At 41.6% G+C, this 26,731-nt stretch overlaps 2 protein-coding genes across 2 annotated transcripts; both read left to right on the top strand.

Annotated features, from left to right (window-relative positions):
• Window positions 1–1,322: 1,322 nt before the first annotated feature.
• On the top strand, window positions 1,323–9,829 carry LOC115642772 (olfactory receptor 11A1-like). Its single transcript, XM_030546480.1, has 3 exons — window positions 1,323–1,337; window positions 6,890–7,811; window positions 9,765–9,829. The coding sequence occupies exons 1-3, from the start codon at window positions 1,323–1,325 to the stop codon at window positions 9,827–9,829; spliced, it is 1,002 nt and encodes a 333-aa protein (XP_030402340.1).
• Window positions 9,830–11,198: 1,369 nt separating this feature from the next.
• Window positions 11,199–20,020, top strand: LOC115642771 (olfactory receptor 11A1-like). The gene is made up of 2 exons (XM_030546479.1): window positions 11,199–11,265; window positions 19,062–20,020. The coding sequence occupies exons 1-2, from the start codon at window positions 11,199–11,201 to the stop codon at window positions 20,018–20,020; spliced, it is 1,026 nt and encodes a 341-aa protein (XP_030402339.1).
• The last annotated feature ends 6,711 nt before the right edge of the window (window positions 20,021–26,731 follow it).

The raw sequence follows: 26,731 nt of genomic DNA, 5'->3' as shown, positions 1-26,731 counted from the left end.
CTAGGTTCTTTCTCCTGGGTGTCTCTCCCTAACTGAGCAGTGGATGTGTTATTCCTTGACTTTAGCAGACTTTTTGATACGGTCTCCTAAAGTATTCTTGCCAGCAAGTTAAAGTATGGGCTGGATGAATGGACTATAAGGTGGATAGAAAGCTGGCTAAATCATCAGGCTCAACGGGTAGTGATCAACGGTTCCACGTCTAGTTGGCAGCAGGCTTCAAGCAGAGTGCCCCATGGGTCAGTCCTGGGGCCAGTTTTGTTCAATATCTTCATTAATGATCTGGAGGATGGCGTGGACTGTACTCTCAGCAAGTTTGCAGATGACGCTAAACTGGGAGGAGTGGTAGATATGCTAGAGGGTAGAGATAGGATACAGAGGGACCAGGACAAGTGCAGAGTCCTTCACTTAGGATGGAAGAATCCCACGCACTGCTACAGACTAGGGACTGAGTGGCTAGGCAGCAGTTCTGCAGAAAAGGAATGGGATTACCTAGGGAGGTGGTGGAATCTCCTTCCTTAGAGGTTTTTAAGGTCAGGCTTGACAAAACCCTGTCTGGAATGACTTAGTTGGGAATTGGTCCTGCTTTGAGCGGGGGGGTTAGTCTAGGTGACTTCCTGATGTCCCTTCCAATCGTGATATTTTATGATTCTATGGAGCAAGCAACCTGCAGGCTGTTGCCTGATCTCTGGCCAGAGATCCATCCTCTGGGAGGCTGATCATTAGTCACAGGTAGAGCTAAGCCCACCTCCCTTCAACAACCAGGACCCCTTGTGACAGACACCCAGCCTCCCTCTGTACTTTTGGAAATATCCCCCATAAATGTTTGAATGTCAACAAAATTCCAAACATGCTGCAGAGTCTCTTCCATCAGGCAAGAATGAGTCACAGGCAACCATGAGTTGTCATCCAATCTTGATTTTAAAATTGTCAGTGATGGAGAATCCACCACAAGCCTTGATAAATTGTTCCAACAGTTAATTACTCTCACTGTTAAAATTTTTTGCCATATTTCCTGTCTGAAATTGTCCAGCTTCAACTTCCAGCCTTTAGATCATGTTAGACCTTTCTCTGCTAGATTGAAAAGCCCAGTATCAATTTTTAGTCCCCCATGTAAGTACTTATAGATGGCGATCTAATCATACCTTAACACTCTCTTTGTTAAGCTAACCAGATTATGCTCCTGGAGTCTATCACTAGAAGTTATGTTTTCCAATCCTCTAATCATTCTGTGGCTCTTCTCTGAACCCTCTCCAATCTACTAACAACCTTCTTGTATTGTGGGCACCAGAACTGGACACCGTATTCCAGCAGCAGTCGCACCAATGACAAATACAGAGGTAAAATGACTTATATGCTCCTATTTAAGCTTCCATTATTCATGCAGGATATTAGCCTTTTTGGCCACAGCATCACACTGGGAGCACATGTTCTGCTGAGCTGAATTATTATAGAATATCAGGTTTGGAAGGGACCTCAGGAGGTCATCTAGTCCAAACCCTTGCTTGAAACAGGACCAATCCCCAACCATTTTTTTTTGCCTCAAATCCCTAAATGCCCCCCTCAAGGATTGAACTCACAACCCTGGGTTCAGCAGGCTAATGCTCAAACCATTGAATTATCCCTCTCCAAAATTATATTTTATTATAGAGAAGTACAAAAGACAATACATAAATAAATAATCCCAGCATGCTCAGCAGTGGTTCAGGCCATAATTCTCCAGCCTTGAATTGTGATCTTGAATTCTCTTATGACTTTCTTGACATCTACTATCTTTCTCATGGGCAAATAACAAGCATATAATCTCCAGGTGAGCTTTTCCAAGCTTTTTGCACAAAGCGTATTCCAGTTACATCATATTCACACTTATAAACATATTTTTATAAAGCATGATGTAGTGCAACATCACAGGAAGGGTTTGCAGAAAGGGGATCTCAAGTAACGGCATCAGAACTGGATGCTAACGGTGTGATTCAACAAAGCATTGGAGTCTGACAGGCCACTGTTGCTCAGTTCCTTGCTTCAAAAGCAAGCATTACATGGTAGCTACCCTGGACAGACTCTAAGGCCAAATGTTGCAAGGAAACCACTAAGCTGGGGTTCCTCCATTTAATTTAATCCAGTCTGGACCTTTTTCTCCAAATGTGCTGAGCACCAACAACCCCAGCCACACCCACTGAGGGTACTCAGCAAAAACAAAACAAACCAAGCCAAATGTTCACAAATGAGGCATAAAAAAGAAGAGGCACTCAGATTTGTGTACCCTTTGATAAAAATTGGCTTTGGGGCTTTTGGGGTTTCTCAGATGTTCGGAGCACCTGGCATTCGCATTGCTGATCACACCCAACTCCACAAGAAGCCAATCAGGAAATCAGGCCCAAAGTATCTCAAAGCCACAGGTCACTTTTGAAGATGATGGCCTAAGATATTCACTGTTTTTACTTTTCATAGATTCATAGTGTTTATGGCCAGAAGGGATCATTAGATCATCTAGTGTGACTTCCTGTATAGCCTAGGCCAGAGTTATTGGGATCAATCCAGTTATTACTGGATTGATCCCAATAACTTGGTTTGAGTAAAGCATCTTCCAGACAAGTATCCATATGATGGAATCGGAACAGTTCTGTAATAACTTCTTTACACTGTGTTTTGAGCTGGTCATTGGGCCGTTTACTATACGAATATGCTGGTTTAGCTTAATTAAGGGGCAGAAAGGGTAATCAATCAGGAAAGGAAATAGGATGGCTCATGATGAGCCTCTTCTCAGCAAACACCTGAGATCTGATATTGACTATGCTAGGATAGGTAAAGGCCTGGGAACCAGAGAATCAAACAAATGCTGGCAGAATTATAAAGCAAGTTGTCTGGGGGAACTAGGGAAAGGAAGCAGAGAGACAGGCTCCTGCAGGGGTGTCTGAAGAAGCAAGGCTACTAGTTAAGCTAGATTATGTGTTGTTTTAAAATTCACATTTTTTTCCTTCTAAACGCCTTGTACGTAGTGTTAAAAGAAACCAAACTTTGGTTTCAGAAGGCTGTCTGATTCTATTCACCATGTCACAGTGGCAAGTTGATACACAGTAAAGCTTCACATAACACGAATCTCCAAGGCAGTTTGCTTTTGGAATCCAACCTCATTTCTTGCTGACTTCATAAGCAGTGCTGAGCTCTGAGTTACTTCCGTTTCATTAATATGGGCCTGATCCTGAATTCTGTGGGTTTGATTCTGCCATCCTTAGTCACCGAAGTAACCAGTACTCACTCAAGTGACCATGTCAGTTTTGAGATGGCAACTTACTGGAGTAACTGACACTTATATGACTGAGGGCTTCAAGAGGCCACATTTACAGCAAAACTCTGTGGAAGATCTGATGGACTTAGGAAAATCCTTAGACTCAATTCTTCAACCTAATCTTTGCGGATGCAGGAGGGAGAACTCTGGGACTAATTACTAGAGCAAGGATCGCTCACAAGGGCATTGAAAGATTGGTTGCTTATTTTAAGCTTCATTGATCCCCACCTATTGAGGTTGGTGTTCAAGGCAGACAATGCCATGGGGATTCTGTAGTAGTTTTCTGACTTCTGTGCGATCACTCATATGGGCTCATATCCCTAGATATGTTCTTTGGTTCATACTCTTAGAAGCCTGATGAGCTACCAAAAAAACAATCCTTTGTTCTCAAGGCAGGTGAGACACTCTCTTGATTTTATTAGAGAACTGAGGTTGGTTACACATAAAACTTAGGCTGACCTAGCTACGTTACTCGGGTGTGTGAAAAATTCACATTGCTGAGAGACATAGTTAAGCTGGCCTAAACCCCAGTATAGACACTGCTAGCTCAATGGGAGAATTCTTCCATCAGTCTAGCTATCGCCTCTCGTGGGGTAGAAATAATGATGGTGATGGAAATACCTCTTCCGTCATTTCAGCAAATATCCACATTGCAGTGCTACAGTGGCACAGCTGTGGTGCTGTAGCATCTATAGAGTTGACAAGCCCTGGTACATGATGATATTTCTCCTTGTAACAAAGATCTTTCTGACTCAGCTAATCATGACAAGGTAAGATGCTAGGGGAGAAAATAACAGGCAATGGGGATAGATGGACTGGGAACAGAATGCGCAGAATTATGCTGTCATGGTTGCTTGTTCAATAAGCATCTAGTTTTCTTTCTTTCTTTCTTATTAATTAGCAATTTATTGTTGAGATGGGGCATAGAGATAAGACATATGTTCCAGCTATTGGGGGGCAGCATAGGAGAAAAGGTGAATGGGCTAGTGGGCAAAGGGCACAAAGGAGGTGCAGAGTTGGGTGGGACTGGCAGACCCTGGAGAGCAGAGAGATAGGTGACCTTGTAGTATGGGTCTCTGGAGTGGTTGGGATGTGGGAGGTGGCCATATGCTGCTGATATAGAAGAATCAGTTGCCTCAAGAACCTTCACTATTCCTTGTTCACCTAGGGCGGCAGCAAGAAGGTACTCAGGATTCAGGTCCTTTGTCTCACCATTCAGGGGGATGTTTTCCCACAGTCATAGAATCATAGAAAAGAAGGACTGGAAGGAACCTCAATAGGTCATCTACTCTAGTGTCCTGCACAGAGGCAGGGCTAAGTATTATTTAGACTAGGGGTGAGGCACATCTGGCCCACTGGCTGTTTTAATTTGGCCCTCAAGCTCCCGTTGAGCAGTGGGGTGTGAGGCTTGCCTTGCCATGTCTTCATGTAGGAGCTGGAGGGAGGATATGCCACAGATTCCAGGAGCCACTTGATGTAAGCTCTGCCCAGAGCCTGCCCCTCTGAGGCTCTCCCCACACACCCCAACTCCTTGCCCCAGACATGATCTCCCTGCTGCCTTCTGAACCCCTCAGCCCAGCCCGGAGCACCCTCCTGCACCCTAGACCCGTCATCCTCTACTCCATCCTCAACCCCAGCCAGAGCTCTCAACCCTCTCCCATGCTCCAAACCTTTGTCCCAGCCCTGATCCCTCTCCCACCCTCTGAACCCCTCATTCCCAGCCCAGAGCACCTCCTACACACCAAATCCCTCATCCCCAGCCCCACACCGGAGCCTGCACCCCCAGATAGAGCCCTCATCCCCACCCCTCCACACACCCCACCCTTCTGCATCAGCCCAGAGCTTCCTCCCACAATCTGAACTCCTCATTTCTGTCCCCACCAAGGTCGGCACAACCCATTAGGCAACGTAGAAGGTCACTTAGGGAGCTAACATTTGCGGGGCGGCGACTGCAGCGGACGTCTTTTCTGCCTCCTCTGTCATCGTCAGTATTTTGGGGGCAGGACCTTCTGTCGCCTCCGTCGGGGGCGCCATTTTGGGAACAGGCTTTCCCACTGCCTAGAGCACCAAAAAAGCTGGTGGCGCTCCTGAGTCCCACCCATTATAAGTGTACTTCCTATTGCATTATCCACATCATTTATGAAGATATTCAATAGAACTAGACCCAATAGAGATCCCTGCAAGATATACCCTTCCAGCTCAATTATGAGCAATTGATAACTACTCTCTGACTACATCTTCCCAGCCAATTGTGCACCCCTAATAGTATGTTTGTCTAGATCAGTGGTTTTCAATGTGTGTTCCACAGACCGTTGAGGATCCACACATCCAATGAAAATTTTCTGGGGGTCTGCAAATGAAAAAAAGATTGAAAATCACGGATGTAGGCTATACTTACAAGGAGCACAGCAGTGCCTGGACCATTACTCAAGATTGTCCCTGGTATGTTCCAGAAAAATAATAATATATAGAACACTATGGAGATGAATCTTTCCTGCCTTAAGCCAGTGTATGTGCCCCAGAACAAAATGAGTGTGAAAAGTGTCTCACGCCCAGTGGCACTCACTTTGCATAGGTGTAAATGACCACAAAAGGCAGAAGTAGTGCTCCTCCCAACATTGTTTTGTTCAGGGGGAATTTAATGAAAAAATTTACTGAAAATCAAAAGACGTAGGGCAAAAATGTGATGTGCCATTTGTTCCTCAAGTCTCCATTCTCCTCTATGGGCTGGGATCCCCAGCTGGACTCCATCTCCCACAATTCTCCAGTGAAGGGGAGATAGGTATCATGGAGGCCTTGCCCCACTGAGGATGAGAGAGGTGTGAGGAGAAAAGTACAGCTTCTATTTTTTGGCCAAATATGTCTGGAATATTTTGAGAAAAATAAGAGTTTTCCACAAGCCAAAAACAAACAAATAAATAAATAAATAAATTGCATTTCAGCCAAAACCCAATTTTCCACTGAAAATCAGTTTTGATGAAAACATTTCAACCAGTCTTATCTACAAGGCAGTTGTGAATTAGGCCTTGAATACCAGTGACATAGCAATTTTTTTAAAGTGTGTCATTTGCAATGGTGTGTATGTCTGTCGATCCGTAGATCCTACGCACAAAGAATTATTGAGGGTGTCCATATCAGCACCAATGGTAGGGGAAGGGTGAAGCCAAGCTTAGACCATTAGGAAAAAGGTTTTAATACAGATACTATTTGGTAGCATTCACTGAAATGTGCCTGTCTATGACAGGGCAACCTTGTAATGAATAAGGGGAAAATGTGGGAGCAAGTGTCCCAAAGCAACTATTAAAAGATGGTAGAGATGAAAGCATTATACTTATTGTTGTTGTTTTCCCCTCACGCCAAGAATTTCTGTATTGCTGTCAAATTTAGGGTATCGTGCATTGTTCTGTGTTTGCAATTTGATCTGAAATAGAGCTCAACACAGTCTCCAGAAATATCAAATTCAGTTTGAAGATTTGATCTTTTCCAGATAGCCTTTTAAAAGTACACAGAAGGACACGTGTGGAATAGAGTGAGGTCAAATTTATGAGCATTTAACTTCTTGCTTTCCAAATGATCTTCAGAGTTTGTTTGGTTTTCCCCTAGACAAAACCCGTGGCAGATGCAGAAGGAGGAAATCAAATGTCTGTCACAGAATTCATCCTCCTGGGATTCAGCAATACCCTGGAGCTTCAGACCCTTCTCTTCCTACTGTTTCTGGTGATCTACATTATGACCATGGCTGGGAACATCCTCATCCTGGTGCTGGTTGTGGTTGATCAGCACCTACACACTCCCATGTACTTATTTCTGGGGAACTTGTCCTGCTTGGAGACCTGCTACACCTCCACCATTCTGGCCAGTCTCCTGACTGGGGACAGAACCATTTCTTTCTATGCATGTGTCATACAATATAATATCTTTGGCTTCTTAGCAGCTACAGAATGTTATCTTCTAGCAGCCATGTCTTACGATCGTTATTTAGCAATATGTAAACCCCTCCATTATACAATAATTATGCATGGCAGGTTCTGCCTCCAGCTAGCAGCTGGGTCTTGGGTGAGCGGGTTACTGGCTAGTTACATAGTAACTGGAATGATTTTACAATTAACTTTCTGTGGCCCCAATGAAATTGATCATTTTTTTTGCGATTTCAACCCGTTGCTGAACATCTCCTGCAGTGACACCCACCTTTTGCAACTTTTGGCTTCCATACTGTCCTTTATATTCACCCTGCCCCCATTTCTACTCACTGTGACATCCTATGTCTGTATAATTGTTGCCATCCTGCAAATCCCTTCCACCACTGGAAGGCAAAAGGCCTTCTCCACCTGCTCCTCTCACCTCATTGTGGTGACCATTTTCTATTGGACCATCACTATTGTGTACGTTTTGCCAAAAAATGATACACTGAGAGACCTGAACAAAGTGTTCTCTCTCCTTTACACAGTCCTGACCCCACTGGTCAATCCCCTCATTTATAGCCTGAGAAACAAAGAGGTCAAGGAGGCCCTGAGGAAAGCTCTCGGTAAATTTATGAATTTCAGAAGAATTCAGGCCATCCAAGCTAATATGTGTAAGATAAATCGAAATGGATTGAATCTGGATCCAAGCATAGCAATCTGGGTTGCCCCTCTTGATGGACTATTAACCCATGCCAGGGGAAAGAGAAGCAGTTCCTCAGAATGATTTAATCAATAAACATAATGTCTTGGTTTGTGAATTCTCCATGGGTGAATTTTGGTCAGAAATGGAAAAAAAAAAAAAAAAAAGCCCCAGTTTATTGAAAAAGTCTCCTTATTTTGAGGTTGTTACTATTTGGAGGGTTGAAATCAGAGACACTTTTTAATATTTTTTATTTCATTTTTTTAAAAAAACTGTATATAGAAATCATGATGAAGTTGGTTACTGTTTTTTTTTAATTTACTAAACACCTGTGTATGTGTGTATATATATGTATATATTTAATGAAGTTATGATTTTGGTAAATGATAAATTTCAACAGCCATTTCTGTCAAGGTATCTATCTAATCTATCTATTGATTGATCAATTTATGTTTGTTTACTGAATATATATTTCTTTCCCTTAAAGTCTGGATAATTTTTTACAAGATCTAGTTTGGAACAAAAGCTAATTTTTTTCTATGGGAACAATTTTTCGCTCCAATTTTTTCACCAGCTGTATCCTTGAGCAGATCAGGTTTGTCACATTTAATCATTTGAAATATTGTGTGGACAATCCTTGGGCTGACATTCATTTTTAGGTGACTCATTGCTAATAGTCAGTATGTAAAGTCCAGAATATGAGTTGTTTTTATTTGGTGTATGACTCACATGGCACAGTTCTTTCCCTGGATTGGGTAAGTGTAAGGTTTAGACTACACTTTTTCTTTTTCAAGGACTACTCAATGGTCTGAATTCAAAGCATCCTTTTCCTTTACTGGGCTGCAAATATGGTCTAAGAAACCCCAGAGTAGATTCACAAATGGACTTTTAGTCAACTAACTGCCACTCATTATGACTGGCAGCCCACTGGTTAGAGCACTCACCTGGGATGTTGGAGACCCCCATAGCTTCCGCCTCTTGTGGACGTGGAGTACATTATGTCAACAGGAGAGTGCTCGCCCATTGGCATAGCGCGCCTTCACCAGATGCACTACAGTGGCGCAGCTCTGCAGATGTAGTGCTTCTAGTGTAAACCTGCCCTCAGTCTTTCCTGTTGATGCTGCTCCATTGTGCCTGAACAATGATAATCATTGGGCCAGGAAGAGAGTGAATGAGTATGAGAACGACTCTACTGCAAGCTGCTTTGAGCAGTCACATGGAATGTGGTGGATCTAGCCCCACTGCTCCTGTGTTTTTTTAATTATTAGTCCAATCATCTCTCCACCTCATCATGGTCCAAGAGACAGACACTTTAAAAGCACTTTCTCAAAGGGTCCTGCACAGAGCCTGCCAGGAAGCAGCATAGACAGGGAACAGTGAAGGAATCACTTAGACAGAGATCTGGATAGAGAAGGGGTGTTCAGAGGCTATGAGCCACTCACTCCCTGCCATGCTGGGGAAAGCGTGATCGAATCCAGCATCCGGTCTGAAAGGAAGGGCCATGTATTGGGGACTATCTGACGGGGTGGTGTCCTATTCGCCACCAACAAGGGGAGCCGCCTGAGAACAGCTTTCTGGAATCAGACACAGCATCGGTCAGAGGCCACTTAGCAAAGCAATCTCCTCTGGGTTTGGACACTGGTCATGTCAGATATTTAGGCATCTAATTCCCACTGAAATCAACTCTGTGACTGATGCCCAGCGGTGCCTGTGTCCCAATTTTACTCACTGCTGTGATCTACAAAGCTGCCATATGTTTCTTGCAAAAAGCCAGGGTGAGGGGAAGAGGAATGCCCTTGTGACTTTTAGTCCAGTAGTTGGACCTCTCCCCTGGGATGTGTGAGACCCCCTCTTTAAGTCCCCCCTCTGCCTGAAGGAGAGAAAGGATTTGAACGGGAATATACTACCTCTCAGGTGAGTGCTGGAACCACTGGGCTGTGAACTATTCAGACTGTTGCTGCTACTGAAATTGTTCCACTGGGGCTGAACAACAAAAGGACAAGGGGACGGGATTGTGGGCCACTCCCTTCCTAGCTAAGTGCTCTAACGACTAGGCTACATAGACTCATTCTCATGCTGGTGCACTGTCTCTCGGACCCAATGTCTCTTTAATTATTTATTCACAGCAGAACAGCTTCAATGAAAGAGATGGAGGGACTCCCATATCAGAATATCTCATTGCCCAGTGGCTAGATCACACACCTGAGAGATTTCAGAGCCCAAGTGGGAAAATTGATATTGCTATGTCTGAACCCTGCAGTGCACGCCCCACAAGCCCGTGTCAGTAGGCCCAGAGTCTGCGATTCACTGCTGAGGGGATTTTTACTGTGGTGTAGACGTACCTACTGTGGCCTCACCAGCACAGAAAATAACTGAGTTTGATGGGATCTCTAAGAATGGGTGTCACACACACAGTGTGTCAGCTGACCTCTGACAGCTGGGGTCTGCAAACAATACATGGCTCATACTGGGATTTAGTCAAAAGGATTTAGGCTCCTATGTGTTTAGTTTTCAAAATGTGACTTAGGCTCCTAAGTAGAGCCGAGCAAATGACTGATTTTCTTTGTTAGTGGCCAAACTGAAAAATAATAATAAAAAAAAATATTTTATTTTGGGTCAACCTCCAATTATTATTTTCTTTTTCATTTCTGCATTTAGCTTTGTCATATTGTTTAGCTGAGTTGCGGTTTTGAATTTTTTCTTTAATCTTTTAAAAAACAAGCCTCGCAAAATTTCTAAAAGAAACATCATTTGGGAAAAAAAAGAGTTGAACTGTTTTGACTCTCTCTTTAGACACATGGCTAAATATTTTCCCACCTTTCATCTTATTCTTCTAAAATCTCTGCTCTAGGAACTGTTTTGGGGACAGTTCTCTGGCTGGTGTTATCCAGGAGGTCAGACTGGATGATCACAGTAGTCCCTTCTGACCTTGCAATCGATGAAACTATACAGAAGAACATAGCAGGGGGCATCTCAACTCAGCAAGATTGAATGTAACTGGCAGCAAAGGGAGGATCTTGGAAGAGACACAAGTGGTTGGGGCATCCTTGAGTCAGAACAAACCTCATCTCCCCCCTCCTGCATGATATTAACAGAACACTAATGGACATGGGGATGCACATTAGGGCTCTGTCGATGTCATGCACCCAATCTGTTCCACTTCATATTTCTCACCCTGCTCAGCACTATGCCTGGATACTCAACTGGGGTAAATCTGCACTCACATCAGTAGGCCTACTCTGATATACTTCAGCTGGGAATCTGGCCCTTGGACTCCAATGGTTACACCCATGCACACCAGCAGGCGATCATGGCAATTGACTCCAATGGTTACACCAATTCACACCAGCAGGGGATCTGGACCACTGGCTCCAATGGTAACACCCATTCACACCAGCGGGGGATCCGGACCATGTACTCCAGTGGAGCTAAGGCCAATTACACCAGCTGGGGATCTGGTTCCATTGGGTCAATGCAGTTAGATCAATTTACTTCAGAATAGCAAGTGGTGATAATGGAAGCTCATCTCCTTAAGCATAAAACTGGATTTGTTTGGAATAAATGTGGAGACAATTAGAACATGACACATGGGAGGCTAGGCTGATTGCAGTTTTAGACTCGAGCTATACACATTTTCTTTTCTATCTGATTAAGCTAGTGGCCTCCCAAGAAATGACACAGATTTACACCAGGTAGGAATCTGGCCAATTGTCTCCAAAGAAGCCAATGATTTAATCCAGCTGGGGAGCTGGTCCTTTGGCGTCCCACCGAGATCATAACCTGGCCTATTATTTGTAATGGGATCTTCTTCTTTTGCTAGTTAATATCTGTATCACTGGCCCTGGGATTTTTGTAATAACAAAGCACAACCTTCTTTTGTGCTCGACATTGAACTTTCAAATAAATAAAGCATATAATGCATCAGAAATATTCTGGGTATCTCTCATAGATTCCTAATTGTTCACAGTAAATTGGAACAAACGAGGATGGATCTTCAAAGGTGCCTAAATTAGAACTTGTTGAAAATTTTCCAAGAAAAGGAAAATAAGGTTCAGAAAATAAGGTTTTGTGAACAACAAAGCTTCTCCATCCAAAAGCGATTGTTTCAGGTCCTCTGCAGACTCATGTAGATGTTGCTGCATCAATCAGACTCAGGCAAGCTTCCCCTCTCAGGATGATTGGTTCTGGCTCTCTGAAGACTCAGGGAGATGGTATTCTGTTTGTTACTCTTAGTTCAACTTTTCCAGATTTCTACACAGTCATGTCACTCATGAATATTTTCACAAACACTTCACTGATTCCTAAATAATCATACGAAAGACATAACACAGTTTCCAAGGAATCAATGCAATCTGAACTCTGGTATTTTATTTATTAACATATTTATGAAGATGTTAAAACAAATCTGGTCAGTTCTAACTTCTCAATTCTGTGCTCAGGTTTTCAGCCTATAAGTGATTGGAGTGAAGGTTGTTATTGTTCACAGAAGAATGGGTGGGGAGGGATAGCTCAGTGTTTTGCACATTGGCCTGCTAAACCCAGGGTTATAAATTCAATCCTTGAGGGGGCCATTTAGGAATCTAGGACAAAAATCTGTCTACGGATTGGTCCTGATCTGAGCAGGGGGTTGGACTAGATGGCCTCCTGAGGTCCCTTCCAACCCTGGTGTTCTAAGATTCTATGAAGAAGAAGAAATCTGGATGTTTCAATGAAAATCTCCTCATTTCAGTTTTCAGTAGTAGTGGTTCCAAGACACAAAACCCAGATCCAATGTCTGGGGATATTCAAATTCAAGAAAATATTTTGAGACCTTGCAGTAATCTGAACACTGGGTCTAATTAACTAGTTTTCTCCATCTGCTGTGTGCACACCCTTAAAAGACATGGTTAAGCCATGCTTATTTTGTCACGGTCTTTACTAAAAAGGTTAATAATCACCACATACACAACACAATTACTATTAACAACAAGGAGGAAGGAACACAACCCAAAATAGGGAAAGAATGAGCCAAACAATATTAGTAATGTACTCAAGTTGGCAGGAACCTGATGAAATCCATCCTAGGATACTTATTAGCAATTATCTTTGAGAACTCATGGAGGATGATTGATGTCCCAGAGTACTGGAGAAGGAAAAATAATAGTATCTAGCTTTTAAAAGGGAGTACAAAGACCACCTGGAGAATTATAGACCAGTCAATCTAACTTTGATATCTGGACAGACACTGGGACAAGAAATTATTAAATAATGCATAAGCATCTAGAGGATAAAAGGGTTATAACTAAGAGCCAGCATAGATTTGCCAAGAACAGATCATGCCAAACCAACCTTATTTCCTTCTTTGATAGGGTACTAGCCTAGAGGATGGGAGGAAGCAGTAAACATAATATATGTTGATTTTAGTGAGATTTTTGATACAGTGCCACATGACATTCTCATAAGCAAACTAGGGAAGACATTACTGAAAGAGTAGTTATCAATGGTTTGCTGTAAAACAGGGAGTGTTTATCCAATGGAATCTTGCAGGGGTCAGTCTTGGGTCTGGTACTATTAAATATTTTCATTAATGACTTGAATATAGGACTGCAGAGTAAGCTTCTAAAATTTGCAGATACCACCAAGCTGGAAAGGATTGCAAGCACTTTGGAGGACAGGATTAGAATTCATATTAGACTTTGGCAAATTAGATAATTGATTTGAAATCAACATAAGGAAATTGAATAAAGGAAAATGTAACATACTACACTTAGGAAGGAAAATCAAATGCACAATTAAAAAACGCATAATAACTGACTAAGTGGTAGTACTACTGAAAAGCAAGTGGGGGTTATAGTGGATCACAAATTGAATATGAGTCAACCGTGTGATGGAGTTGTGAAAAAGACAAATATCTTTCTGATCTATGAACAGGAGTGTGGTACGTAAGACATGAGAGGTAATTGTCCGCTCTACTCAGCACTGGTGAGACCTCAGTTGGAGTCCTGTGTCCAGTTCTGGATGCCACACTCTAGGAAAGATGTGGATAAACTGAGAGAGTTCAAAGGAGAGCAACACAAATGATAAAAGGTTGAGAAAACCCACCCTGTGAAAAACAGTTAAAAATTGGTTATGTTTAGTCTTGAGAAAAAAAGACTGATGGGGGGACCTGATTACAGACTTCAGATATGTTTAGAGATGTTAATAAGAGGACAGGGATCAATTTTTCTCCATGTCCACTGAAGAGAGGACACAAAGAAATGGGCTTAATCATCGGCAAGGGAAATTAGGTTAGATACCAGAAAAAAAAACTTTTTATCTATAAGTGTAGTTAAACTGTGGAAAAGGCTTCCAAGAGAGATTGTGAAATCCCCATCCCTGGAGGTTTTTAAGAATAGATTGGCCAGTCACCTGCCAGGTCTGGACTAGAGTTAATTGGTCCTGCCTCAGCTCAGGGGATTGGACTTGATGACCTCTCAAGGTCCCTTCCTGACTTACATTTCTATTGTTCAATTAATCTAGCAAGCATGAGAACCAATTGCGGTGAAACTGTGGTGGCATGGACTTCAGTGTGGGCTATCCACCCCAATGCATAGCCAGGGTTCTGAACAGGCATGGCCAGCCCATCCTGCCATGGCTTCACTGCTATCGGTGCCCAAACTAGCTAGATCAAAACTAGTGTGTATATGTCTATACATGCTGGACTCCTGCCCTCCGATTACAGTATAGACATACCCTTAAACCCTAATTGGGACATAAGTGGGGTGTGGACACACATTGCCCATTTCCAGAGCTGCATTTCACTTTCTATGTGACAATGCTGCAGTTGTGATCATGGCTGTGGAGAAAATGTGACCTGAGTGAACCTTAAAATCTGAGAAACAAGAAGGCAAATGAAAAGCATCTGGGTTTTTTTCTAATCTCATGATTTTGAAGCCCACATCCTGAGATTTTGGGGGTCTGACATAATTTCTGAATGTTTGCGGTTGGCAATATATGTTTGTGTATGCATGAGAGTGTTTTTTCTCTGTGTGAATGTATATGTCTTTGGATAGGTTCTGCCACTGCTTTGTTTAATAGAAGAAGAAGAAGAAGAAGAAGAAGAAGAAGAAGAAGAAGAAGAAGAAGAAGAAGGTTTTATGGATTTTGAGCTTTCAGGAGGCTACATTTTGAAGCTTTTCTTCAAACCACATGGGCTACAAATGTACTTTATTTTTAGCAGAACACTGAGATTCTCTTGTATTCACAAGCCTTCAGAAGCTGGGGCTTTTTAGAATAAAATATTGCAGGATTTGGCAACAATCTAGATGTTGCCTGGAATTTCCAAAGGAGCCTAAAGGAGTTAGGCACTGAAATGCCATCTGAAATGGGCAACTTGGAAAGACAGAAAGAAACATCAGTTTTTTAATAGAATGTATAATCTCTTATTGTAAGTTTGCATTTATACACAGAACAATTTGCTATGACAACTTTTACAGAGAATAAAATAAAATAAAAAGTGAAAGAGGGAATCAGAAGTTGGCAGCTGAAGACTGGGAAATTCCAATTTATAAATCATACTAGAAAGTCTGAGAGAGGAGAAAGAGATGAGAAGAGGGTGTATAATACAATTATATTGAAAACAAGATGGATGTACAATTTAAGAAGTGAAAAAGATGAAGTTATTCCAAGTAGTGGCCACCAGATAACCACATATATACATAGGGGATGTTACACCATAAAACAACTAACAAAAGTTGAATTGTGTTTATATTTGGCATATACTAGAAAAAAATATCATTATTTGTTAATGATTTGATAGATAGACTGAAATCAAACGAGTCAGTTTCCAGAAAAGCTAAAACAAAAAATAGTAGTTTATCCCAAATCAGTGACATTTTATTTCAACAGAAACATTTTTGTCTCTTTAAATTCATTGAGACTGTAGTTAGAACATAAGTAGCAGATTCTGCTATCAGTTATACTGTTATAAGTATAGAATAAATCAATTGAAGTCACAGGTGTTACACTACATCTCCACTTACATAACTAAGAAAAGAATCTGGCCCTAAACGATGGCATTATATGTATGTAAATCCATCCATACAATATAACATAAACCCAAGTTCAGTAGTCCATATATAAAAATATAGGCCCAATATGTTATTTCTGGTTATACAATGATCCACTAATTTAGCAATCCTGCTAACATATCTTTTTCACACGAGAATAGTTAAGAAGGATTACACATGTCAAAAAGAAACGTGATAGATTTGACCTCCTTTACACACACACACAGAAGGTATGTCCTTTCTCACTCCATCCAACTCCATTTCTTAGGTAGAGACCCTACTCTGTTCTGTTTAGATTCTGTGACTGTTAGACTACATCTAACTATTAGTTGAACAAAATATTCAGGATCACCCCCACTAAACTTATCTTCATGACTTGGTGAAGTGTTGTGTCACAGTTACTTGAGCTGTCATCTTATCCACCTGAAACGCCTTTGGAGGTTAGCCATTCTTCCCACTCCATAATTTCCCCTTTGAGGCTAAGAGCTGACTCCATTCCCATCACTGTTAATACAGTCTAGAGAATCCAGATGTGATTAGCTTTTGGTTAATTTCAACCACCCATCAGACAAAATGCCAAGGGAAATTCCTCTTTCTTACATGAAGGATAAATAATGAATCAGAAGAGATGCAGGCTCTTCGGCACTTCATACAACGCAAGTCAAGCGGGATGTCAGGACCCTGGCTGTCTGCTGAGAGAATGGAAGCAAGTGAAGCAAACAATGACTGAAGGCAGAGAGTGCAGCAAATATTCTGGTTTCCAAAATGTTGACTGAACAGGGGTCAGATCAGAGATAAGAGAACATCCAGATCAGCCTTAAAGGTAAAGCAACCTTTACCCACTCTTTCTTTTTGAAACCAGATGGCAAAATGCAAAGACAAACTTTCAAAGACTTATAATTTCCAAGACCTGAATGCTACTATGATCATCTGACCTCCTGTGTAAACACAGACCATAGAACTTCTGCAAAATAGTTCCTGATAGAACTGGAGAAAGGCCTTTTAGAAAAATATGCAGTTGAAATTAAAAATTGCCAGTGATGGAGAATCCACCACAAAACTTGGTAAGTTTGTGTAAATAGTTAATTGCCCTCCCTGTTAAAAATGTATGCCTTATATCAGAGGTCAGCAACTTTTCAGAAGTGGTGTGCCGAGTCTTCATTTATTCACTCTAATTTAAGATTTTGCATGCCAGTAACACATTTTCACATTTTCTAGAAGATCTCTTTCTATAAGTCTATAATATATAACTAAACTAGTGTTGTATGTAAAGTAAATAAGGTTTTTAAAATGTTTAAGAAGCTTCATTTAAAATTAAATTAAAATGCAGAGTCCTCTGGACCGGTGGCCAGGACCTGAGTAGCATGAGTGCCACTGAAAATCAGCTCGCGTGCCGCCTTTGGCATGAGTGTCATAGGTTACCTACCCCTGTCTTATATCCATTCTGAATTTATCTATCCTCAACTTCCAACCACTGGATCATTTTATACTTGCTTGACTCAAGTGACCACTACCAAATATTTGTTCCCTATATAAGCACTTAGGGCCAGATTTGTAAAGATATTTAGGTGCTGAGTGGGTTTTCAAAATAACCTAGGGGCCTAAAATTCATTGACGTCAATGGGAAACAGACACCAAAATGCTTTTGAAAATTCCATTAAGCATCCAAATACTCTTTATAAATCTAACCCTTAGGCCCTGATCCACAAAGGGATTTGGACATTACAACAATCGTTGTTGCAACACCTAACATTTAGGTGCCTTGAAAATCAAGGAATTCACAAATCCTGGGTTAGTTGCTATGGATATATCTACACTGTTCTGGAAACCTAGCTGTCATGGTACAATTCTCCACTCTGAACCTTAGACTCCAAAAGATGGGGTACCAGCATGAATTCCTCTAAGCTCAATTACCAGCTTAGAACCTGTAGCGCTGCCACCAACCAGGAAGTCCAGTGCCTGGTACACTCTGGTCCCCACAAAACCTTGCCCGGGGACCCCCAAGACCCAGACCCTCTGGATCTTAACACAAGGAAAGTAAACCCTTTCCCCTACCGTTGCCTCTCCCAGGCTTCCCCTCCCTGGGTTACCCTGGAAGATCACTGTGTGATTCAAACTCCTTGAATCACAAAACAGAGAGGACAATTCACCTTCCTCCCTCCTTCTCTTTCCCCCTCCCAGACTCTTCCTGAGAGAAAGTAATCCTGGCACAGAGAGAAATCAGCCTCTCTCTCCCTCTTCCCTCCTTTCTCCCCACCAATTCCCTGGTGAATCCAGACCCCGTCCCCTGGGGTCTCACCAGAATAAAAAACAATTAGGTTCTTAAACAAGAAAAACTTTTAATTAAAGAAAGAAAAAAACAGTAAAAATTATCTTTGTAAATTTTAAAAAAATGGAATAGGTACAGGGTCTTTCAGCTACAGACACTGGGAACACCCTCCCAGCCTAAGTATACAAGTACAAATTAAAATCTTTTCCGCAAAATACCAATTTGAACTCCTTTCAGCCAAATACACATTTGAACTTCTTCCAACCAAATACACATTTACAAATAAAGAAAACAATCATAAGCCTAACTCGCTTTATCTACTTAGTACTCACTAGTCTGAACTTATAAGAGCCGGTATTGGAGAGATTGGAGAGAAACCTGGTTGCATGTCTGATCCCTCTGAGCCTCCAGAGTGAACAACAACCAAAACTAACAGCACAGCACAAAAACTTCCCTCCCTCAAGATTTGAAAGTATCCTGTCCTCTGATTGGTCCTCTGGTCAGGTGACAGCCAGGCTTACTGAACTTGTTAACCCTTTACAGTCAAAGAGATATAAAGTACTTCTGTGCTATTAACTTTTCTTATCTGTTTATGACACTAGCCAAAGAGGGACATTTTTCGTCTCAAGAGGTAGAATATAAAAGCAGAACTTTTAAACATTCATAGCACCAGTCAGGTCTTTCATTAAAGAAGGAACCTGTCTGAATTTGTTTTGTTTGAAATAGGGCAGCAGAATATGAAAAATCTGCTCCAAATTGAGGCAACTCACTTCCCTGGTAGTGAAGTTTTGAATATTTCTATAGTGAGGTGTAAGGCTGCTCACTGAAATAAAACGTGATCTACAAATTCTATTCTGATTTCTTCTGTGACTCTTAGATGCAACCCAGGCAAACATAAAATGGGGAAATCAAACATCCATCTCAGAATTCATCCTCCTGGCATTCGGAAATCATCCTGAACTGCAGATTTTTCTCTTCCTGCTGTTCTTAGTGATCTACGTTGTGACCATGGCTGCGAACATCCTCATCATGGTACTAGTTGTGACTGATCAGCACCTTCACACCTCCATGTACTTCTTCCTGGGGAACCTGTCCTGCTTGGAGACTTGTTACACCTCCACCATCCTGCCCAGGATGCTGGCCAGTTTCCTGACTGGGGACAGAACAATTTCTGTAACTGGTTGCCTAATACAATTATATTTCTTTGGTTCTCTAGTTAACACAGAATGTTACCTCCTAGCTGCGATGTCTTATGATCGGTATTTAGCAATATGCAAACCACTGCACTATGGAACCCGTATGAATAACAGGATCTGCTTCCAGCTAGCAGCTGGCTCTTGGATAAGTGCATTTTTGGCTGTTATCATTGTCATAATTTTAATGTCACAGTTAATTTTCTGTGGCCCTAATGAAATTGACCATTTCTTTTGTGATCTCACCCCAATGATAAAACTGTCCTGCAGTGATACCCATAAGATGGAATTTGTGACCTTTTGGGGCTCTGTTTTATTCACTTTACCTCCATTTCTGTTGACCATGACATCCTATGTTTATATCATAATTGCCATCCTGAGAATCCCTTCCACCACTGGGAGACAAAAGGCCTTTTCTATCTGCTCCTCCCACCTCATTGTGGTGACCATTTTCTATGGAACCCTGATGATTGTCTATATCTTACCAAAAACTGAGAAGCTGAGGGAGCTCAACAAAGTGTTCTCCCTTTGCTACACGGTCCTGACACCCCTGCTCAATCCCCTGATCTACAGCCTGAGAAACAAAGACGTCAAGTTGGCCTTCAGAAAAGCTGCCAGGAAATATGTGGCTTTCATGAATTAATGGACTGAAGGTGAAATGACATGGAGATTGTGTAATCTCAGCCCCTCTACCCAAGAAGCAGAATCTGGCCCACCTGTTTGTCAGAGGCGTGCGTTGTAACTTGCTCAGAGTGAGTGACAGGTGATAAGAGTTATCTAAACCTGTGTGTAGAAAGGAGAGTTGGAGGGGGAAAAATGGCACCTACTGATTTACTTGAAGTAACCTATGGACTTAGAGGTTTTCATGATTTCTGGGACGGTCACCAAAGGCCAGACCCACCAAGGGACTTAGGCACCTAAACTCCATATTTAGGCACTGCTGTGATCCACAACCTCCCCCCATACACACACTTAGCTTCCACTTAATCCTCAATTCACTAGACACCAAATTGTTTGTTGTAAGTTCCCTAAGAACCTAACTTTCTGTTTCTGAGAATAAACCCAAGGGAAGAGGAATTGAATTAGGGTCTCCTCCTACACCTGGGGTGAGGTCCCTAGCCATGGGGGCTACAAGTTTTAAAGGAGAGCTTCTCTCCCACTATCTGTTTTGTGTTTCCAGTTCGTTGCTCGCCAGTGGAGAAATGCACCTCCCTGCAGCCCAGATTTTCGTGCTGATCTCTTTGAGGGGCATGGCTTAGTACACACTCCTCATGTCAGCATCTGGTCTTGGCTAGATTAAGCAACTCCCAACCTAGGTGCTGGGTTTTGTGGATTCCATTCTCAGGCCCCTAGCTCTCCCTATGCATCTCATGTTGTGACCCAGGGGCTGCTTGTTCCCAACTGGCAGAAGACACAGGGTGAATAATGGTTGAGGTATCCTCTGGGTCTACTCTCCACAAACTAGTTCAGCAAAGGGTGCCATGGAAGGTGGCAACAGAAAGCCTGTGTCACACTGGTCATCATCAGCATTGTGAGATATACAGATAATATGTGAGGAATTATGAAAATTATGTTCTTTATTTATGGCTTGTGAGTTGGGGCCGGTCACCAGAAATCAATAAACAGTCTGAATACATGTGGTAAATTGAGTATTGTATGGGTCACAATGGACTCCCATTTTTACAGTTGAGTGAATTGCCAATGAAGGGATTGTAACATCTTCTGAGAGAGGGAGGTTTATAAACCAGCAGGAGAGAGATGGCAATAAATTTTTGGACTTACTCTGCGTCCTTCACCTACAGAATATGTTTAAAGTAAATGCTGGTAGGAGAACAACTTTGGCTGATTTAAACTTCATAGACAGGAGGATATCATGTTATAGCTAAGTTGAGACTCTAACGTGTTGATGTTTTATTGTCTATGTAACCCTTTCTTTTTAATACTTCTTTTGGCTATCATTTGAATCTCAGATCTTCCTTAAATAAATTTCTATTTGCTTTCCCTCTGATCCAAGTGCTGTGTGTTAAAAGCAGAGCTGGGGTGTCCCATTCCTTCAGGAATAGAAGATTTCTCAAAAGGAAATCGATAACACAACACCCTTAATCTATGGCATCACAACCTGGTTCATCATAATAACTGGATCTTCTTGCTATCCACAAACATGATCAAATAGCTACCCCAGGAACTCCACACACCTTTACAATGTTGATGTGATTGAAGAGGTGCAGGCTTCAAATCACAAACCCAGGTTAGATATTGCACTGTTATCTCTTATCAAGATTATCCCTAGTAATAACTTTTAATAAATTATCCTCAGTAAGAGCTAAGCTCTATAAATAGACTGTGAATTTCCTCTATAAATGTTTTCTTGGGGCCATCTCTCCACTAACGTCAAGCCCACAGAATTCCCATTGGTGCTCTAGGCAGAGGAAAACTCTTTGAGATGTTCTCAAAACCAATCCAGTCTTCCAAAACCTCAAGGTCACTGAAACCTTTCACATTCCAGAGACCCTGACCCTTGGATCACTACCTCACCCCTGTATTCAGAGTCTGTGTAAAATCAATATCAATAGGATTAGTGGAAATTGGATGCTGATTGGAAATTTTCCAGTGGAACAACATTCCATCAGGAACATGTTTGATTCATTAAAATCAAAGCTTTCCATTGGAACAGTGTTCTTTTCAGTGAAATTTAGCTTTGTGAATACATATAATTTTAACAAATACATTTAAAAAGAAATAAAATTATATAGACTTACAGATAATAATATAAATGAAAAGGATATATCATTAAAATATTAAACATTCTAAAATTATAAAAGAAATAGAAGTAAAAATACAATATAAAAAAGTAAAATAAACTAAATCAAAAGGACATAAATTAAAATAAGAAAAAAACATTATAAAATTATAAAATAAAAATAAAATTAACTGTAAAAACATAAAAATAAAACAAAACCAAAGATTATAGCATCAAAGTAATCAATATAAAATGTAATAAAAATAATATAATGATATTTAAAACAAAATGTATATAAGAAAATATTTTTAAAATGGAAAATTAAAAATTATATATATATAAAATAGAAATAGTAACAAATGGAAGTGAAATGTGCCAGATGAGAGTTCCTGGGGACCTGTGCTCCTCCATCACATGTTAGGTGACCAATGCCAGGTGCTTCAGAGGGATTGAAGAGAACAGGTCAATTATTGAGTGATCCATCCTCTATCATTCAGAGGCAGTCAGGGGTTTATGGAAACTCAGAGCATGGAGTTGTATCCCTGCCCATCTCGACTAATAGCCATTGATGGACATATCCTCCATGAATGTATCTAGTTCTTTTTTTAACCCAGTTATAGTCTTGGCCTTCACAACATCCTCTGGTGAGGAGTTCCACAGGTTGATTGTGCATTTTGTGAAAAAATACTTCCTTTGTTTGTTTTAAACCTGCTGCCTATTAATTTCATTTGGTGACTCCCAGTTCTTGTGAAATGTGAGGGGGTGTATAACATTTCCTTATGCTCTTTCGCCATATTTTCATGATTTTATAGAACTCCTCCTTAGTCATATGTTTTCTAAACTGAATAGTCCCAGGCTTTTCAATCTTTCCTCATGTGGAAGTTGTTCCATACCTTTAATTATCTTTGTTGCTCTTCTCCGCTCCTTCTACAATACTAATATTTATTTTTTACAGATGGGTGACCAAAACTGCATTCAGTATTCAAGGTGTGGGTGTACCATGGATTTGTATAGTGGCATTATAATATTTTATGTCTTATTATCTACCCCTTTTTTAATGATTCCCAACTTTTTGTTAGCTTTTTTGACTACTGCTACACATTGAGTGGACGTTTTCAAAGAACTATCCACAATGATTCCAAGATCTCTTTCTTGTGTGGTAACAGCTAATTTAGACACCATCATTTTGTATGTATAGCTTGGATTATGTTTTCCAATGTGCATTACTTGTCACTTATCAATACTGAAATTAATTGGACATTTTGTTGCCAAGTCACCCAGCTTTTTGAGATCCTTTTGTAGCTCCTCACAGTCTGCCTGGGACTTTACTATCTTGAGTAGTTTTGTATTATCTGAAAAATTTGCCATCTCACTTTTTACCTCTTTTTTTCAGATCATTTATAAATATGTTGAACCACACTAGTCCCAGTACAGACCCCAGGAGGACACCATTATTTACTTCTCTCCATTCTGAAAACTGACCATTTATTCCTACCCTTTGTTTCCTATCTTTAAAGCAATTACTGATCCATGAGAGGACTTTCCTTCTTATCCCATGACATCTTACTTTGCTTAAGAGCCTTTGATGAGGGACCTTGTCCCATACTGAGTCTTCCCCAACAAATCATGTTCAACTATGTGTCTGACAATTCTGTTCTCACTATAGTTTCAACCAATTTTTCTGGTACTGAAGTTTGGCTTACAGGCCTGTAATTGCCAGGATCACCTCTGGAGCCCTTTTTAAAAATTGGCATTATATTTGCTATCCTCCAGTCATCTGGTACAGAAGCTGATTTAAATGGTAAGTTACAGACTACAGTTAGTTTGACACTGCAACCTGGGACAGTTCCTCTGATTTGCCACCTAAGGTATGGGATTCTCCCTCGCATCCTCTGCAGTGATGACCAATGCAAAGGATTTATTTAGTTTCTCCACAGCAGTCTTATCTTCCTGGAGTGCTCCTTTAGCACCTCAGTCATCCATCCAGTAGCCCCACTGGTTGTTGGGCAGTCTTCCTGCTTATGATGCACTTAATTTTTTTTTTTGGCTGTTAGTTTTTGTGTTCTTAGCTAGTTGGCAATCAGTTAGTCCCTGATTATGTGAGTAGGAACAGCCTAGGCAAACATCTGAACAAGAGAATGCTGGATGCCACCTCAGAGGCCCATCTCCAGCCATGGCCATCCCTGATGCTTCAGAGGAAGGAGACAAATAAACACCTCTCCTAATATAGATTGCTGGTGGGTGATCCCCTTCCTGACCCAAAACTCTGAAGCATGAACTTTAGGACCTAAGATATAAACCAGAAGTGAGCCCCATGGCTACTGAGCCCTTCCCCCACACCATCACAAGAAATACACTCATACATTTATACATCTCTCTCTTAAAACTAATTAAGTTGTGTCCCCCTACAGCTCCTGTTGGAAGTCTGTTCCGAAACGGCACCCCTCTGATGGTGAGAAACATTCTTTTCATTTACAGCCTGAATTTGTTCATGGCCATTTATATCCACTTATTTTTGTTCCAGCAAAGAGACAGAATTAGGAAAAGGAGCTCTGGCATAACTTTTATCCCAGCACTTAGAAGTCTTATCTGGGATGAAGGAGACCACCGCTTCAAGTGTTTGATGAGGAGAAATCATTTAAACAGATATCTGCCCCCGCCCATGTGTGTTCCTGACCCCTGGGGTCATGGGATGTCCTGATGTGGGTCTCTCTCTCAATCTCTCCTGTTGAAGCCTGGGTCCCTTCGTGAATCTAACCCCAACTGGGGATCAAATCTATTGGTTCTGTCATAATATTGCATATGGGTCACAAATATACGTGCCACTATCAGGTCAGACTGTCATAAGTCAGCAGACAAGCCCAAAACTGATGATATACTATCGTTTGATTTAACAGGGTCAGCGATAAATATGTGCTCACCATGAAGCCCCAGACAGTCCTCTTAGACAGTTGGTTTCTATTAGCACCCAGATAAACTGGACTTCTGTGATGAAAGGTTATTAATACCAAAATCAGCACACATTATGTCACTTACCCCTAGGAGGGGGTGGCAAGCAGCTCTGCATACTGCCGCCCCTGCAGTTCCCATTGGCTGCAGTGCCCAGCCAATGGGAATTGTGTTGCTAGCACTCAGGGCACAGGGGGACAGTGTGCAGAGCTGCCTCCTGCACCCTGCCTAGGAGCAGCCAGGACAGGTCGCTGCTTGCAGGGAACCACTCGAGGTAAGTGGTCCCTGGATCCTATACCCCTTCCCATGCCCCAATCCCCTGCCCCGAGTCCCCTCCCACACCCAAACTCCCTTCCAGAGCCCGTGCCCCAAACCCCCTGCTGGCCCAACCCTCTGCCAGCCCCCTCCAACCAGACTATAAACTGGAATTTCAATGAAAATCATAAATGCTGGTTTATAGAGCTTTCCAGCTGGTGAAGTACCAGATAAAACAGCTTTTACTGTACATATTTTTGGTCTAGAGTTAATGAAGTATAATGCACATCAGCAAGTTGATCAGTCAAGACAATAGCACTAACATGTCCCTTTAATCTATACCTACACGTGAATTGGCTCAAACGTACCACAACCTTTTAGCATTTATTTGGTCTTCATACACGAGTGAATTACCCTATTTCTCCAGATTGAACCTGAGCCTGAGCTTCTCTGCCAGGGTCACAGGCTCCAGTAGAGCTATAGCTGATTTACATATTCTGGGGATCTGGGCAATTGACTTCAATGGATCAGTGCTGATTTAGAGCGGTGGAAGACTTGGCCCGAAGTGTCAGTCATCTACCTGAGCTGAGAATGTCCCAAATACTGTTCAAGGCTAATTCCCCACTCTGGCACTTCAAGTGCAGAAGGTGGGGCCCGCAAGAATTCTAAAATTAACACTGGCCACTCCACACTTGTATTAAACTCCCAAGGTTACAGCTTCTCTCTGCCCTTGGATTGGTTGATTCTGGCACTACCCAAGTGCAGAACCCCTTTGAAAGCCCAGCAAGGCCCACTTGGGAATTCCTTCCTGTTTGGTACCCTCAAGCCCTTTCACACACACCCATTCAAGAAAGATCTGAGAAAAAAAAAAAAGGAAATCAGCTGTTGCCACCAGCTAATTAAACAACATATGCACAAACCTAAGACACAAAAATTCAATTCTGTTCTTAAAAAAGGTAAATTTTATTTTTTTTTAAAAGGAAAGAAAATACATCTGGGAATTCAGCTATTGCTTGATTTTAAAAGACCAATTACAAGGATTAAGCACCAAGAATAGCTTTCTTGAGGTCTAGCTTAAAATTTTACAAGCAAACCAAAAACACCGTGGTTAATATAGTAAGCAGAGGCCCTGAGATATAAACCTTGGTATCAAAGGCCCAGTATGAGGCATGAGGCCTGAACTAAAGTAATGGTCAAGACTTTGCTAACATAAAGCAAAGTTAAGCTGTGAGCAAGAGGCAGGCCCTGCTCACGGAAGCTTGCAAGAAAAGGGCTGATGTTGCATAAACATATATCCACATAGTGTATTGAAGCATAAACACGGTACCAGGACACACTAATACTGTACATTCCGCACAGATAACAAGGAACAGGCTGACCTAACCCAATGATAGGGGCAAAAGGGTACTA

Source organism: Gopherus evgoodei, unplaced genomic scaffold (genome assembly GCF_007399415.2).
Source record: "Gopherus evgoodei ecotype Sinaloan lineage unplaced genomic scaffold, rGopEvg1_v1.p scaffold_45_arrow_ctg1, whole genome shotgun sequence".
NCBI classification, from domain to species: Eukaryota; Metazoa; Chordata; order Testudines; family Testudinidae; genus Gopherus; species Gopherus evgoodei.
Note: the sequence above shows the minus strand (reverse complement) of the source record. Positions and strands in the feature narration are given on the sequence as shown.

Coding starts and splice junctions, on each gene's coding strand:
- LOC115642772 (XM_030546480.1), top strand. Junction 7,812..9,764: donor GGCCCTGAGGAAAGCTCTCG/GTAAATTTATGA, acceptor CTCTGCCTGAAG/GAGAGAAAGGATTTGAACGG.
- LOC115642771 (XM_030546479.1), top strand. CDS start 11,199: ATGGCAATTGACTCCAATGGTTACACCAATTCACACCAGCAGGGGATC. Junction 11,266..19,061: donor CTGGACCACTGGCTCCAATG/GTAACACCCATT, acceptor TGTGACTCTTAG/ATGCAACCCAGGCAAACATA.